General features: G+C 37.2%; 1 protein-coding gene across 5 annotated transcripts in view; it reads right to left on the bottom strand.

The window, feature by feature from the left end:
- The window catches only part of TCF12 (transcription factor 12), a 377,169-nt gene that overhangs the window by 93,780 nt on the left and 267,620 nt on the right, over positions 1 to 15,769 (bottom strand). For all 5 annotated transcript variants that reach the window (XM_011983162.1, XM_011983160.1, XM_011983161.1 and 2 more), the window contains one exon: positions 5,189 to 5,324. In XM_011983162.1, coding sequence (XP_011838552.1) covers positions 5,189 to 5,324 — 136 coding nt within the window. The remainder of the gene's footprint in view (positions 1 to 5,188; positions 5,325 to 15,769) is intronic.

Here is a 15,769-nt window from a genome sequence, read left to right as displayed (position 1 = left end):
TCTCGATCTCCTGACCTCGTGATCTGCTCGCCTCGGCCTCCCAAAGTGCTAGGATTACAGGCGTGAGCCACCGCACCAGGCCTAGGAATGAAAATTTCTTAAGAAACTGTTCTGCCGGACGTGGTGGCTCAGGCCTGTAATCCCAGCACTTTGGGAAGCCAAGGTGGGCGGATCACCTGAGGTCAGGAGTTTGAGAGGAGCCTGGCCAACATGGCGAAACCTCTTCTCTACTAAAAATACAAAAAAATTAACTGGGCCTGGTGGCAGGTGCCTGTAATCCCAGCTACTAAGGAGGCTGAGGCAGGAGAATCACTTGAACCCAGGAGATGGAGGTTGCAGTGAGCCAAGATGGCACTATTGCACTCCAGCCTGGGCAACAAGAGAGAAACCCCGTCTCAAAATAAAAAAAAAAGAAGCTGTTCTGTGCCAGGTACTATACTAGGTACTTCAGAGTTTCATTTGTAGAGGGGCACTTAGTGTAATAGGTCATGTTGATAATATGACTCTTTAGCAGAGTCACATTTAGTGTCTGCATCACATTGAGAATTAGGCTTAAAACCATATTTTAAAAACTGAGAGCTAATGCCATGCTTGCTATCCTATCGATTTTTAAAATATTAAATATGGGCACTGACAAATGCAATGTCATTCAGTATTAGACACATTTACTTTTAACATTATGTTGCTATAACCACAACTACAGCATTAATTATTGTAAAATTTGTCCTTGAATGTTTATATTTCCAGGAAATAACCTGACAGAGAAAGTATATTTCTTTCTTAGAATTTATCAATATAAACGAAAACATGAGTATTTCATATGTAACCAATCTCACTTGATGTGTTAATTTTACTTATATGTAAAATATAAAACTTGTTCATCTTATTTACTGTAAAACAAAGTGATAAACGCAGCATTCCAGGCTTACACAAAAAATGCATCAGATTCCGGATTTTCTGAGGAGCTCATTATTAGGAACACATGAAGAAGCTGATGTATACTTTTGAAAGCTGTAAAAATGGGAATTAAACAATCACAGCACAATCATTCCTCAGTATCAGTGGGATTGGTTCCAGAATCCCTGAGGATACAAAAATCCACAGATGCTCAAGTCCTTTAAATAAAATGGTGTAGTATTTGCATATAACCTACATACATCCTCTTATTTACTTTAAATCATCTCTACATTATTATGCATAATACCTAATACTATGAAAATGCTATGTAAATAGTTATACTGTATTGTTCAGGGAATAATAACAAAAAAAACTTAAGTCTATACATGTTCAGTACAGACTGAATCACCCATTATAAAGTTTTTTTTCTATCTGTGGTTGGCTGAATCCACAGATGAGAAACCTATGGATGCAGAGGTGGCCTCAAGTGATTCTCTGGCCTTGGCCTCCCGAAGTGCTGGGATTATATTTTCCTGGTCCATAAATGACACCATACAATAAAAGATGCAGTGTAACCCATTTGTTTTTCAGAGACAGGGTCTTGCTCTGTTGGCTAGGCTGGAGTACAGTGGTATGAGCATAGCTCACCGCAGCCTTGATTTCCTGGGCTCAAGCAATTCCCCTGCCCTGGTCTCCTGAGTAGCTAGACTACAGGTGTGTGCACTGCACCCAGCTAATTAATTTTTTTTTTTGTAGAGAAGTGTTTCACTATGTTTCCCAGGCTGGTTTTGAACTCCTGGCCTCAAGTGATCCTCGGGCCTTGGCCTCCAAAAATGCTGGGATTATAGGCATAAGCCACCATGCCTGGCCCCAGCTTAACCCATTTAACTTTGGGCTGGGAATTCTCTACAGTGAATATCCCAGGAGGCTGCAAAGTTAAAAAGGAAACTTTATATGTAGCATATGAAGAAAACTGTACACAATAGCGAAGGGGGAAGTATTCATTTCCTACCCCAAGAGGCAAGCCTATATTTCCTTAAAACAGAAGTGCCAAAGATGAACAACATCTGGCACACTCTGTATTTGTAAAACCCCAACTACTCACAACTAATATAGCATTCCCTTGAACAAAAGTCACATTCTTTGTACGAAAACAGTCAACTGAACTGCCCCTACCAGTTTAGAGCCTATCATTCTACTTAGAGGTCACTATTAGCAAAAGATTTGTTTAGGCCAGTTTTTCCACTGCCATGTGAAAAGAAATTTTTCTTTTGTATTTGGTTACCTACTACTACACAATCAAATACAAAATGTCTGATTTAAAATCATGAGAGCCTGGGATTCACCAATCACTTCTGGGAGGTTGCAAAATATAACAGCTAAGAGATGGCTGGGCGCGGTGGCTCATGCCTGTAATCCTAGCACTTTGGGAGGCCAAAGCAGGCAGATCACTTGAGGTCAGGAGTTTGAGACCAGCCTAGCCAACATGGTGAAACCCCTTCTCTACTAAAAATACAAAAATTAGCCAGGCACTGTGTCGTGTGCCTGTAATCTCAGCTACTCAGGAGGCTGAGGCAGAAGAATCGCTGGAGCCTGGGAGGCAGAGGTTGCAGTGAGCTGAGATCATGTCATTGTACTCCAGCCTGGGGAACAAGAGCGAAACTCTGCCTCAAAAAAGAAAAATACATAAATAGAATAAAATAGAATAAAATAAAATAAAAGAGAGTAAGCTGGCTGGATTCTAATTTCAGCTCCATCATATAGCAACTAGTTACTTAACTGTCTTTGAGCTTCAGTCACCTCCATGTAAAAAGGGGGTAACACATCCTTTTGTGTATTTCATGTATTGTGATAATACATGAAAGACGCTTAGGGGAGTGCCTAACAAGAGCGAGAGACTTAACACATTTTAGCCATTATTATTAGGTTTCCATTAAAACGTGGGGGAAAATGATTATAAATTGGGTAATTAGAAACTGTTGTGCAGCATGTTGATTTCCTAAAGCATCTAAATAGTTTGTGAAGATGCTGAGGTTGATGCTGATCATCTCAAGAGTCCTTTTAAACTCTGAGATTTTTATCAATAACTGTAATGCTAAGAAAGAGCAGCTAACACTGAAAAATAGCCATAAAGAACATAATAAGAACCCACTAAATGACATTTACACAGGAAATGGGTGGGCCTCTCTGGGCATCAAGAACTACCATATCCCAACTCAGCCTTGGCCAAGTTATTTAGCTTCTCTGGGTCTTGGTTCCTCATTTGTAACATGAAGTTAACATTACAACCACATAGAGGTTTTGTAAAAATGTAATGTGTACAGCAACACTCCTGGCATGGAGGAGACAATCAATAGTGTCTATCATCATAATCAAAATTAAAATGAAGAAGATACAAGTTTTAATTTATAGAAAACCTGAATTTTAAGTCTGGATTTTTCTGAAATTTACTCCCCTCTTTCCTAGTTATTTCAATAATTAATTTTCCCCCTGAACTTAATAGTGTGTTAGCTTGTATTAAGTGCTTCTTGTCACAGTATATACTCATACAGCATACTAACAAGTTATTTTTCTAGAGTAACACTGACACATCTAGACTCCAATAATGTTCCTATTCTGAATAACTCATTAGGTAGGAAACAAGATTGGAGATGGAAAAATGCATTTACAATTTATCCTTTCTTTAATAACAAAAAGCGTACTGGTCTAAATCACCTGGGCTGACTTAATAGTACACATACTAAATCATCCATAATACTGAGAAGTGGATACATCTAATCAGAGTTCTCTATGCTGAATATGATGATCTATCATAGTGCCAGTTTATACTCACAAGCAGACCCTAGACCCAGAGACCAGGAATATTTCACCAAAACACAGATTAATAGAAAGTAGATACATAAATATGAAGCAGTCAACAAATGCCTGTGCAATAAAAAACTATGACATAATCTTTTGGTGGACTACATATTAGAAGCTGGCCCACTTCTAATTTAAGAATGCTTTGCAGCTTTAATTTTCTTGTTTAAAAGATTTTTGGTAGAAATCACCAAAAATTCTGACATTTAAACACAGTTTGGATAAAGCATCAAGGAACACCTAAGGCTTGCTGTAAGCAGCAACACAAAATAGACTGGCCTGGTTAGGCTACGTAAAAGACATAAAAGAAGGAAGCTAATGAAAAAATAATTGGGTTTGAATGCTTCATATGCAGTTTCCTTTTGCAATAACATTTCAGAACTAGATAGGGGGGATAGCAACACAATGTAGTGAATGTAGTATATGCTACCTAACTGTACAATTTAATATGGTAAATTTTACCTCAATTAAAAAGGAAGTGGAGTGTAGAAGCAAGTAATATGCAAAAGACAATGAACCTGGAGTTAGAAAATCTTAAAATTCTATCCTAAGTACTAATTATATGAATGTGCCTGCCCTCCCTTTTGACCCTCAGTTTTTATGTTAAATCTATTTATAGCAACTGACTAGCAGGATTGGTGAATTGATAAGATGAGAATGTACATAAAACCACCTTGGAAATTTCGTTATATGATTTTTGGTAAAGAATAAGTTATTAACATTAGAACATGAATTTCTAATTACAAGGAGGAAAACTAGTTAAGTCTCATTTTTCACTACTTGGTTGCTCATAAGAGGACCAAGCAAGAGCATTAAACTGGCCGTTTGAAACTTGTTAAAATTATGGCTTACAAATTGAACAGTCATCCAAAATCATTCATGGTCAAACCTTTCATTAAAAACTTATAATGTATTTGTAAAAGTAAGAATTTTGATAATTTCTTTTATTAAATATCTAATGGATGTATTATTTTTGTGCAATTAAGCCCTGACATCAACATGACACCCAAGAATCCAACTCTCTTCTAATTAAAAGCACAGACAGGGCTGGGCATGGTGGTTCACACCTGTAATCCCAGCACTACGGGAGGCTGAGGTGGGCAGATCACTTGAGCTCAGGAGTTCAAGAGCAGCCTGGGCAACATGGCAAAACCCTGTCTCTACAAAAAAGAAAAAACTAGCCAAGCAGAGTGGCACGTGCCTATAGTCTCAGCTACTTGGGAGGCTGAGGCGGGAGGATGGCTTGAGCACAGGTGGTTGAGAATGCAGTAAGCCAAGATTGTGCTGTTGCATTCCTGCATGGGTAACAGAGTGGGATGCTGTCCGAAATAAACAAACAGGAGAAAAAAAAAAGCACAGCCAGAAGTACACTATGGGGGGAAAAAACAACAACATTATTTGTGGGATGGGATTTGCTGTGTGATACACTCACCAAGTGCTGCAGAGTCATGGAGTGGTCTCCTCCTGGAACTTGTAGCAGAGAATGAATAGTATGCTGTCCCAGGTTTTCCTGAAGAAGATAGCTGTGCTGGGCTCCCAAGCCCCAAATCTTGTCTCAGGAGACTAGACTATAAAATAAGGCCAAGGAAACAAGTTATTTTCCTGCTGATACCGATCCAAACCTAAAAATTTCATCACTTCTGAATTTAAAGTAACTTCAGCAATGTCTTAACTTAGAACGCACCGAATAAGTACGTTTTGAATTCAATTAGACCACTGCTTTCAGCCCATACCTACTTTCTCTTTTTTTCTCCACCCTCACGTTGTCTGCCTTTTTTCTTTTTTTTTCTGAGATGGAGTCTCACTTATTTGCCCAGGCTGGAGTGCAGCGGTGAGATCTCGGCTCATTGCAACCTCTGCCTCGCGCATTCAAGCGATTCTCATGCCTCAGCCTCCTGAGTAGCTGGGATTACAGGCGCGCACCACCACGCCTGACTAATTTTTGTATGTTTAGTAGAGACGGGGTTTCACCATGTGGGCCAGGCTGGTCTCGAACTCCTGACCTCAGGTGATCTACCCGCCTCGGCCTCTCAAAGTGCTGGAATTACAGGTGTGAGCCACTGTGCCCAGTTACATTATCTGCTTTTTAATAATTATGTAGATCCATACAATCTAAGAGTTAAAAGACACTTTAGTGGCTGTGTAGTATCACATTTTTAATCATCAATACTTCTGAAAAATGGTCACTAGTCTTTAATACTTTCATGAGCACATATGGCAGCAGAAATTCTGTTCTTCTTCCTTTCCTCTTTTCTTTTTAGAGATGGATCATGATCTGTCACCCAGGCTGGAATGCAGTGGCACAATCACAGCTTACTATAGTCTGGAACCTGGGCTCAAGTAATCCTCCTGCCTTAGCCTGCTGAAACACCTAGGACTACAGGCATGTGCCACCACACCCAGCTAATTTTTAAAACTTTTGTAGAGACGGGGTCTCCCTATATTGCCCAGGCTAGTCTTGAACTCCTGGGCTCAGTCGATCTTCCCACCTTGGCCTCACAAAGAGCTGGGATTACTGGTGTGAGCCACTGCAGCTGGCCCATTCCTGGTTTCTTTATTTGTGTCTCATGACATGAGTTTGAGAGTCCTCCTCACCATCTCTTTTTAACACTATATTTAAGCAATCTATGTTAGCTCATATTAAGAGGTTAAGAACGATCACATGCTTATGTGGTTCTTCATTTTGTTGCATCTGTTGCTATTAAGTCATGTCCCTCCAATGTTGTACCTGTTCGGTTTGTGCTTTTTGGTCCCAAATATAAGATTTAACATTTATCTCTGACAAAATTCATCTTGTTATACTTGGTCCATCATCATCATCCATTCCTATCTTTTGCAGATTCTTAGTCTGTCAACCAATGTATTTGCTAGCCTTTTTAATGTCTTAGGCATCGAAAATGTGATTAAGAGAAAACCCATCAGGATGACAAGGGTGAGGAGAGAGCCCTAAGGTATGCTACAGTGACATTATGAGACTTTGTCAAGTGCTTCATTTATAATTCAGAGATTCAGCAGCCCTAACCTACTAACACAGTAACCCTATCACAGAACAAATGAGGTTAGTTTGGCAGAATTTTACTCCAAGATTTCTGGTAGCTGGAATGAAATAGGATCACAAAGATTTGAAAGATAGGAGAGGGAAAGAAGACCTCAAAAGGAAAGGGGGTTGAAATACACTTGAGAAGATACTCTCAAGGGAAAAGAACTGTGATTCTTCTGGTACATTTACGAATCCCCCATCATATATTTAATACCCCTTACTGCCATCACCATACTCTTAAAAATAGTTGTTTCAGCCACCGAGTATCACAAAGGAACTGAGAAATAAACCTCAGTTCTGGTCAAAAAGCGGCAGCAGAACTTTGGATAAGTAGCCCTAATAGCCCAATCTCTGCCTCCAGTCTAACAGTAAAGAAAAACTCTTCATTTAAATGACTTTTCTTTGGTGTTTAAGCTTTTTAAAAAGTTGAGGTGGAATTTATATAACATAAAGTTAAACACTGAATGTTTTCAATCAGTGGCATTTAGTACATTCATAATGTTGTTCAATCGTCACCTCTCTATGTTCCAGAACAGTCTCATCACCCCAAAAGGAAACTCCATATCCATTAAGCACTTACTCTCCATTCCAGCCTCCCCCAGCCCATGGCAACCACTAATCTATTTCTGTCTCTATGGATTTGCCTATTCAGGATATTTCACACAATTGGACTCATACAATATGTGGCCTTTTGTGTCTGACTTCTCATATTTAGAATGTTTTTGAAGTTCATCTATATTATAGCATGTATCAAAGTACTTCATTCCTTTTTAGGATAATATTCCATTGAATATGGCTATACCACGAATTGTTTATCCATTCATCCACTGATGGACATTTTAGTTGTTTCCAGCTTTTAACTACTGTGAATAGTACTGCTATGTATATTCATGTACAAGTATTTGAGTACTTGTTTTCAATTCTTTTGGGTATATAACTAGCAGTGGAATTGCTGGGTCGTATGTGTAATTCTATGTTTAACTTTTTGAGGAACTGCCAAACTGTTTTCCACAGTGGCTGCACTATTTTACATTCCTACTAGCAATGTACAAGGGTTCCAATTTCTCCATATCCTCGCCTAGTTTCTGTTTGCTTTTTAAATTACAGCTATCCTTGAGCGACAAAGTGGTATCTCATTTGCAGTGGTTTTGATTTGCATAACCGTAATGACTAATGATATTGGACATGTCTTCATGGGCTTGAGGTACATCAGAATATCTCCTTTGGAAAAATGTCTAGTCAAGTCCTTTGCCCATTTTCCAGCTGGGTTATCTTTTTGTTGTTGAATTGTAAGATATCTTTATAAACTCTGGATACTAGGCTTATCAGATATATGAATTGCAAAATTTTCTCTCATTCTGTAGACTGCCTTTTCACTGTCATGATAATGTCCTTTGATGTACAGAAGTTTCCAATTTTAATGAAGTTTTTTTTTTATATTGTTGCTGATTCTTTTGAGGTCATATCTAAGAATCTACTGCCAAATTGAAGGTCATGAAGATATACTCCTAGACTTTCTCCTAAGAATTTTACAGTTTTTTGCTCTTATATTCAGGTCCTTGATCCATTTTGAGTTCATTACTGTGGGCTAGGCGTGGGAGCTCATGCCTGTGATCTTACCATTTTGGGAGCCTGGGCCACATAGGGAGGTCCCATCTCTACAAGAAATTAAAAGAATTAGCCAGGTGTGATGGTGTGCACCTGTAGTCCCAGCTACTCAGGAGGCTTGAGGTGGGAAGATCACTGGCGCCTGGCAGGTTAAGGCTGCTTGAGCTTTGATAGCGCCACTGCATTCTAGCCTAGGTGACAGAGTGAGACCCTGTCTCAAAATAATGATAATTATTATAATTTCTGTATATGTTGTGATGAAGAAGTACTACTTCATTCTTTTGCATGCGGATATCCAGTTATCCCAGAACCATATATTGAAGATAATACTATTTCCCTATTCAGTAGTTTTGGTATCTTGTTGAAAATCAATTGGCCATAGATGTTTAGGTTTACTTCTGGACTCTCAATTCTATCCCATTGGTCTATGTTTTAATAACTGTAGCTTTGTAGTAAGTTTTGAAATTGGAAAGGGTAAGTACTCCAACACTGTTCTTTTTCAATATTGTTGTGGCTACTTGGGATCTTGAAATTCCATATAAATTTAAGGATCAATTTTTCATTTCTGCAAAAAAAGGCCATTGGAAGTTTGATGGGAATTGCATTGAATCCACAGATTGCTTTGGGGAATACTGACATCTTAATATTAAGTGTCCCAATGGACTGAATACCAAATGTGTTTACATTTATTTAAGTCTTGTTTAATTTTTTCTGGCAGTGTTTTGTAGTTTCCAGGGTACAAGATTTATATTTCATGTTTAAATTAAATCTTAGTGACTTTCAAGGGAAATGAAAAAAAATTAAAGAAATTAATTCTTATGTATTTGATTCCTGTAAATACTATTGTAAATTGAGTTGTTTAATTTTTCATTTATTACTAAATAAACTATATATCCTGCAACTTTACTAAATATATTTATTAGCTCTAATAGTTTTACTGTGAATTCCTTAAAATTTTGTATATATAAGATCACATCATCTGCAAATAAGGATAGTTTCACTTCTTTTACAGTTTGGATACCTTTTATTTCTTTTTCTTGGTTAACTACTCTGTTTATTTTTTTGAGATGGAGTCTCATTCTATCGTCCAGGCTCCCAGGCTGGAGTGCAATGGCACGATCTTGGCTCACTGCAACCTCCACCTCGCAGGTTCAAGCGATTCTCCCACCTCAGCCTCCTGAGTACCTAAGATTATAGGTGTGCACCACATCTGGCTAATTTTTGTATTTTTCGTAGAGACTGGGTTTCACCATGTTGACCAAGGTGGTCTTGAACTCCTGACCTCGTGATCTGCCCACCTCAGCCTCCCAAAGTGCTAGGATTACAGGTGTGAGCCACCGTGCCCAGCCACTAATCTGTTTAGAACAAGCTTGTCCAACCCACAGCCTGTGGGTTACATGGTCCAGGATGGCTTTGAATGTGGCTCAACACAAATTCGTAAACTTTCTTAAAACATTAAGAGATTTTTTTTGCAATTATTATTATTCTTTTTTGCTCATCAGCTATCATAGTGTTAGTGTATTTGATGTGCGGTCCAAGACAATAATTCTTCTAATATGGCTCAGGGAAGCCAAAAGAATGGATACCCCTGGTTTAGAATTTCCAGTACAGTGATGAATGTAAGCAGTAAAAGTAGAAAATACTGTTTTGTTCCCAATCTTAGGGAGATGGTTTTCACACTGTTACCATCAAGTATATTAGCACTGGGTTTTTTGTAAATGACCTTTACCAAATGGAGTAAGCTCCCTCCCTCCTATTTCCAGCTTGTTAAATGTTATCATGAAAGAGTGTTGGATTTGTCAGATTTTTTTTTTTTTTTTTTTTGAGACAGAGTCTTACTGTCACTCAGGCTGGAGTGCAGTGGTATGATCTCAGGTCACTGCACCTCCACCTCCAGGTTCAAGCAATTCTTGTGCCTTGGCCTCCTAAGGAGTGGGATTACAGATGTGTGCCACCACGCCTGGCTAATTTTTGTATTTTTAGTACAGACAGAGTTTCGCCATCTTGGCCATGCTGGTCTTGAATTCCTGGCCTCAAGTGATCTGCCCGCCTTGGTCTCCCAAAGTGTTGGAATTACTGGTGTGAGCCACCATGTCCAGCCGAGATTCCTTTTTGGCATCAATTGAGACAATCACATGGGGTTTTTTCCCTTCTTTCTATTAGTGTGGTGAATTACACAGATTAATTTTCATAGGCTGAACTATCCTTGCATTCCTGGAATAAAACTCCCTTAGTTGTGATGTATAATCTTTTCGATATGTTGCTGGAGTCACTCTGCTAGTAATTTTGTAGAGGATTTTTACATCTATATTCAAAAAGGATATTGAGCTCTAATTTCCTTTGTCTTGTAATATTTCTGTCTTACTTTGATATCAGAATTATGCTGGCTTTACAGAATTAGGCAGTGTTTGAGAAGAACTGGCATTATTTCTTCTTTAAATGACTGGTAGAATTCACTAGTGAAGCCGTTTGGTCCTGGACTTTTCTTTTTTTCTTTGAGATGGTCTTGCTCTGTTGCCCAGGCTGAAGTGCCGTGGCTCAATCATGGCTCACTGTAGCCTTGATCTCCTGGGCTCACGTGATCCTCTCATCTCAGTCTCCTGAGTAGCTAGGACTACAAGTGGATGCCATCACACTCAGTTAATTTTAAAATGTTTTATAGAGATCAGATCTCACCACGTTGCCCAGGGTGGTCTTGAACTCCAAGGCTCAAGTGATCCTCTGATCTCAGCCTGCCAAAGTGCTAGGATTACAGGCATGAGCCACTGGGTCCTGCCTTGGACTTTTCTTTAATGGGAGGAGTCTTATTACTAATTCTATCTCTTTACTGGTTCTAGCTCTCTTCAGATTTTCTATTTCTTCTTAAGACAGTTTTGGTAGTGTGTTTGCATCTAGGAATTTGTCTATTTCATCCAGATTATTTAATTTTTTTTAGCACACTATTATTCATAGTAATCTCTTACAATCCTTTTTATTTCTGTAAAGTCAGTAGTAATGTCCTCTATTTCCATTTGTGATTTTAGTAATTTGACACTGCTCTTTTGTTTCTTAGTCAATCTAGCTAAACGCTTGCCAATTTTGTTGGTCTTTTTACTTACTTTTATTTTTGTTTAATTTTTGAGACAGGAGTTTGCTCTGTTGCTCAGGCTGGAGTGCAGTGACACAAACATGGCTCATGGGAGCCTCAACCTTTCAGGCTCAAGTAATCTTCCTACCTCAGTCTCCTGAGTAGCTGGGACTAGATGTGCACCACCACACCTGGCTAATTTTTAAATTGTTTTGTAGACATGGGGTCTCACTATGTTGCTCTGGTTGGTCTTGAACTGGCCTCAAGCGATCCTCCTGCCTTGGTCTCTCAAAGTGCTGGAATTACAGGTGTGAGTCACAATGTTGATATTTTTAAAGAACCAATTTTGATTTTGTTGATTCTATTGTCTTTCTTGTCTCTATTTTGTTTATTTCTGTTCTAATCTTTTGTTATTTCCTTTCTTCTGCTGGTTTTCAATTTAGTTTGTTCTTCTTTTACTTGTTTCTTAAGGTATGAAGTTAGGTTATTGATTTGGGTGTTTGCTTCTTCTTAAATGTAAGTATTTACAATAGTAAATTTCCCTCTGACTATGGCTTCTGTTGCATCTCCTAAGTTCTGCTATGGTGTCTTTTCATTTCCATTTAATGCTTCAGTTTCTTTAAAGCTTATTCTACAATGTTGGAGCATGAAGCAAACAATGTACTAAACCAGCCAAAGGTCATTCATCACATCTTTCAGAAATACTCATAATTAAGAATGTAATTTTGCAGACTCCTCAAAATGTACAATTTTCTTTAGATAAAGCTGATACATTCCCGTATTAGAGGAAAGTAGAGAGAAGACAATTTCAATTACCAGGCAATATAATGTGTATATGAAGACTACATAATAATAATTATTTAGCATTAATTGTACAAATTCCAATAGATACAACATTTGATACACTGGGAGAGAAAGATGTGATTATCAGACCTAAAGGAGAAATAGTCTCCATTAAAATAATAACCTCCAGAAGAATTGATCAAAAGAAGAAAATTATCAATATAAATATAAACAATAGGCACATATGTATTCTATTTATATGATAGACCATCAGCTATGAATTTTCTGATGGTGTTATCTGCCTGAGAGTAGTATGACCTAGAAATCATTAAATCTCCCATAGATACTATACTGAAATTTCCATTGTCACGTCTGTTTTGAATTTCATCCTTTCATTTTGCCCAGGCAGGGCACATTCAACGCTGCTTCAATGGCAAGATCAGAATATGGCTCGTAGTACACTAGATGGAACATTATTATTACCACATGCTTAAGGGCAAGGTCAAGTACCTTGAAGTTTTCCTTTAAAAATCACTGGTATTTCAACAGGATTTTTCCTGCTCAGTGCCCAACTGACTTCCATTGATATGTTTTGAGGTACCTGCTGCATTTATTACTTCATTTGCATTTTCTCACGTGAAAGACACATAAGAAGCTGGTCATAACATACACATAAATATATCGGAAGGAGGGACATGTGTATATCTCTCAACAGTGTCCCTTACACTAACATTCCCTGGCATACAAATTCTTGTGGGAATATAAGATAATGATTTATATTAGGGGTAAAAAAAAAAAACCAGAGCTTAGAGGAGAAAGTGGGTCTGTTTTTGAAAATACTTTTCTTGAAACATAGTCTCAAATGAAACACAATTCATTTATGTATTGGCTATGGCTGTTTTCATGCAATGGTGTAAGAGTTCAGTGTTGCAACAGAAAAAGTATGGTCTGTTAAAACCTAAAATATTTGTTACCTGGTCCTTTTTGGAACTTTTTTTTGGGCTGCTAATCTAATACGTCAGAGGAGGGACAAAGGACTAAGTCTGCAGGGTGGTGAAGATAAGTCTGTTTGCTTAATAAGGTAAAGACAAACTTTCAGATGAGTAAAAGTTAGCCAGTGAGCTATTTCTTCAAAGAAATCAAACAGTAGTCACAATAAGGGCTAAGAAAGGAACAAAATAATCTAAATGATGAAAAGGAAGTGTACTTCCTATATTTCTAAAAGTAGACTGCAAGTCTACACAAATACTGATGTTCTGGAAACAGCACTGGTTTTGGAGTTAGGTATCCTAAGTCCAAATCCTGACTGGTAATCTTGGGCAAATTATCTAACATTAATGAGTCTATTTCCCTCTTCTACAAATAGCTCACGAGGTTGTTGGGGGAAGTAAACAAGGCCTAAAAGTAAAAGTATACAGCACACTTATTGGCCCTGGTTAATACAAAAAACTCAGTTTCATTTTTTTCTTTCCCCATTAACTCACTACATTCTAAATACTACAAAAGAAATAAGATGAATATTTTTATTCTGTTTCCTGGGCATAAACATTTTGTCTTAAGTAAGAGATCTGAGATTTCAGGAGATCTTGTCTGCCCTGAATCCAAGCTGACTGGGTTACAACTCCCAATGGCTATGGTAAGAAAGGATGTTGGAAACAGGCAAGAGAATAGGGGCAGAAATGACAGATCCCTAGAGAGGATTGACAGATGCTAAATCCAAAGAGGATGTGACAGATTCAAGCAATATCAATTAAGATCAAGAATAAACAGGAAAATATCAACTCATTCTCAAATGATTTAGCAGAAGTGTATTTGTGTATATAAAATCACATGCAGCACACAAACATATATTCATACACGCAGAGTGAGTAGAAAGAAAAGGAGTGTGTATACACAAATGTGGTGAAATGTTAACTGATGTCTCTTGATGAAGAGCACATGGATGTTCACTGTATTATTCTTCAACCTTTTCTGTGGGTTGGTAACTTTTCAAAATAAGAAGTTGGACTAAAGAAGAAAGTACACTTTCAAATGTACCATCTCATTTAGGATTTACAGCAATCTTAAGCATTATATAGATTTCATATATCACAGTGATAACAAGTAGTGAAACCCTAATTTGAATCTAGGTCTGCTCAGAAAGTCCTTTCCTCAATATAACAAGACTTCTACAGTAACTCGGGAACATGTATCATTTTTAAGATTGTTAACTTGAAAACAAGTAAGTGATTTATAAATGAACTTGTGGATTAAAATCCTAAGGCTGAGATACCTACAGAACACATATTGGCAGATTTTTTATCTATGCAATAGTAAAGAAAGAAAAAAATGAGAACAAATATTTTTTAAGGAAAAAACAAGCTTACTTGCTACCAGTTCTAGTGTTGATAAACCTTCTTCCTCACTATAGATAAATCTGGATATGTGGTTAGGAAATGCCCTGTCTTCTTGTTCCATAGTGAATACTAATGCCAAAAAAGATGCAAAGGTTACACTTCACTCAGCTGTCCTAATCAACAGAAATAACCATTTTCTTCTGTTTAATCTGTATCGTGATCCATATGATTAGGCAAAATAAATATAGAAAAAATTGTTTCTTTTTAAGAATACAAAACCATATTTTATCTTGTTAATTAAAATGAATCGTTCAGTACTCTAAGAAATACAAAAAGTTTAAGAAAAAAATTTCTCCACAAGGACTTGACAATCTACAAAATAATATTTAACAAACCAAGGAAAAAATACAATTAAAAAATCAAGTGCTAAACTATAAAAGCCTAAGATTTTGATATTCTAACACTAAGAAAATAATATATTTTTCTTTATTTGATTCTTCAAACATTTAGGCAACACTGAAATGCACATATTTTTTCTTTTCCTAAAATAAAATTAGATATCAGCTCATATTATTGATTTTTCTGTCTTCCTGAAATAAATGAGAAGCATTATTGATTACTTCTGATCTTGTCCTGGAGGTATCTCTGGCAAAAAGAATACAGAAATATCCCAGAGGATACAGAACTAGGCAAAGCAGTTTTATTGTGCCAAGCTATCTTATTCAAGAGAGAATTAGTATTCTGAAATTGCACAGTACGAATTTCTTAACATATTTTTGGAAAATAATCTTTTTTACAGTCATCTAGACTATCTTTTATAGAAAGATATATATATTCTCTGTGAAAAATATATCAATACTAGAGAATAATTAATAAAAGGTTATCTCCCAAAACACTAACGCAGCCTAGATGACTGGCCTAGATTATGTGATAAAATCTACAATAAGTTATATTTTGAATTACATATGACACACCTCTAGCCTGTGAACAAAATTTCCAATTTTTAAAACTAAGGAACTGTAACAGCCTATGTGATACATATATTTTAAGTTTTTTCTCCCTCTTCATCTGTAAGAAATAGCCTAATTTCCAGATGTGAACTTGATGAGTATAAGACTTGGTGGTGATAATGAACGAAAAGTAAACAAAAGGAATAAAGTAGTAGGTAGACTTGGCCAA

The sequence above is a fragment of the Mandrillus leucophaeus genome, unplaced genomic scaffold, assembly GCF_000951045.1.
Source record: "Mandrillus leucophaeus isolate KB7577 unplaced genomic scaffold, Mleu.le_1.0 Scaffold247, whole genome shotgun sequence".
Taxonomy (NCBI): Eukaryota; Metazoa; Chordata; class Mammalia; order Primates; family Cercopithecidae; genus Mandrillus; species Mandrillus leucophaeus.
This window is presented reverse-complemented; position numbering and strand designations above follow the sequence as displayed.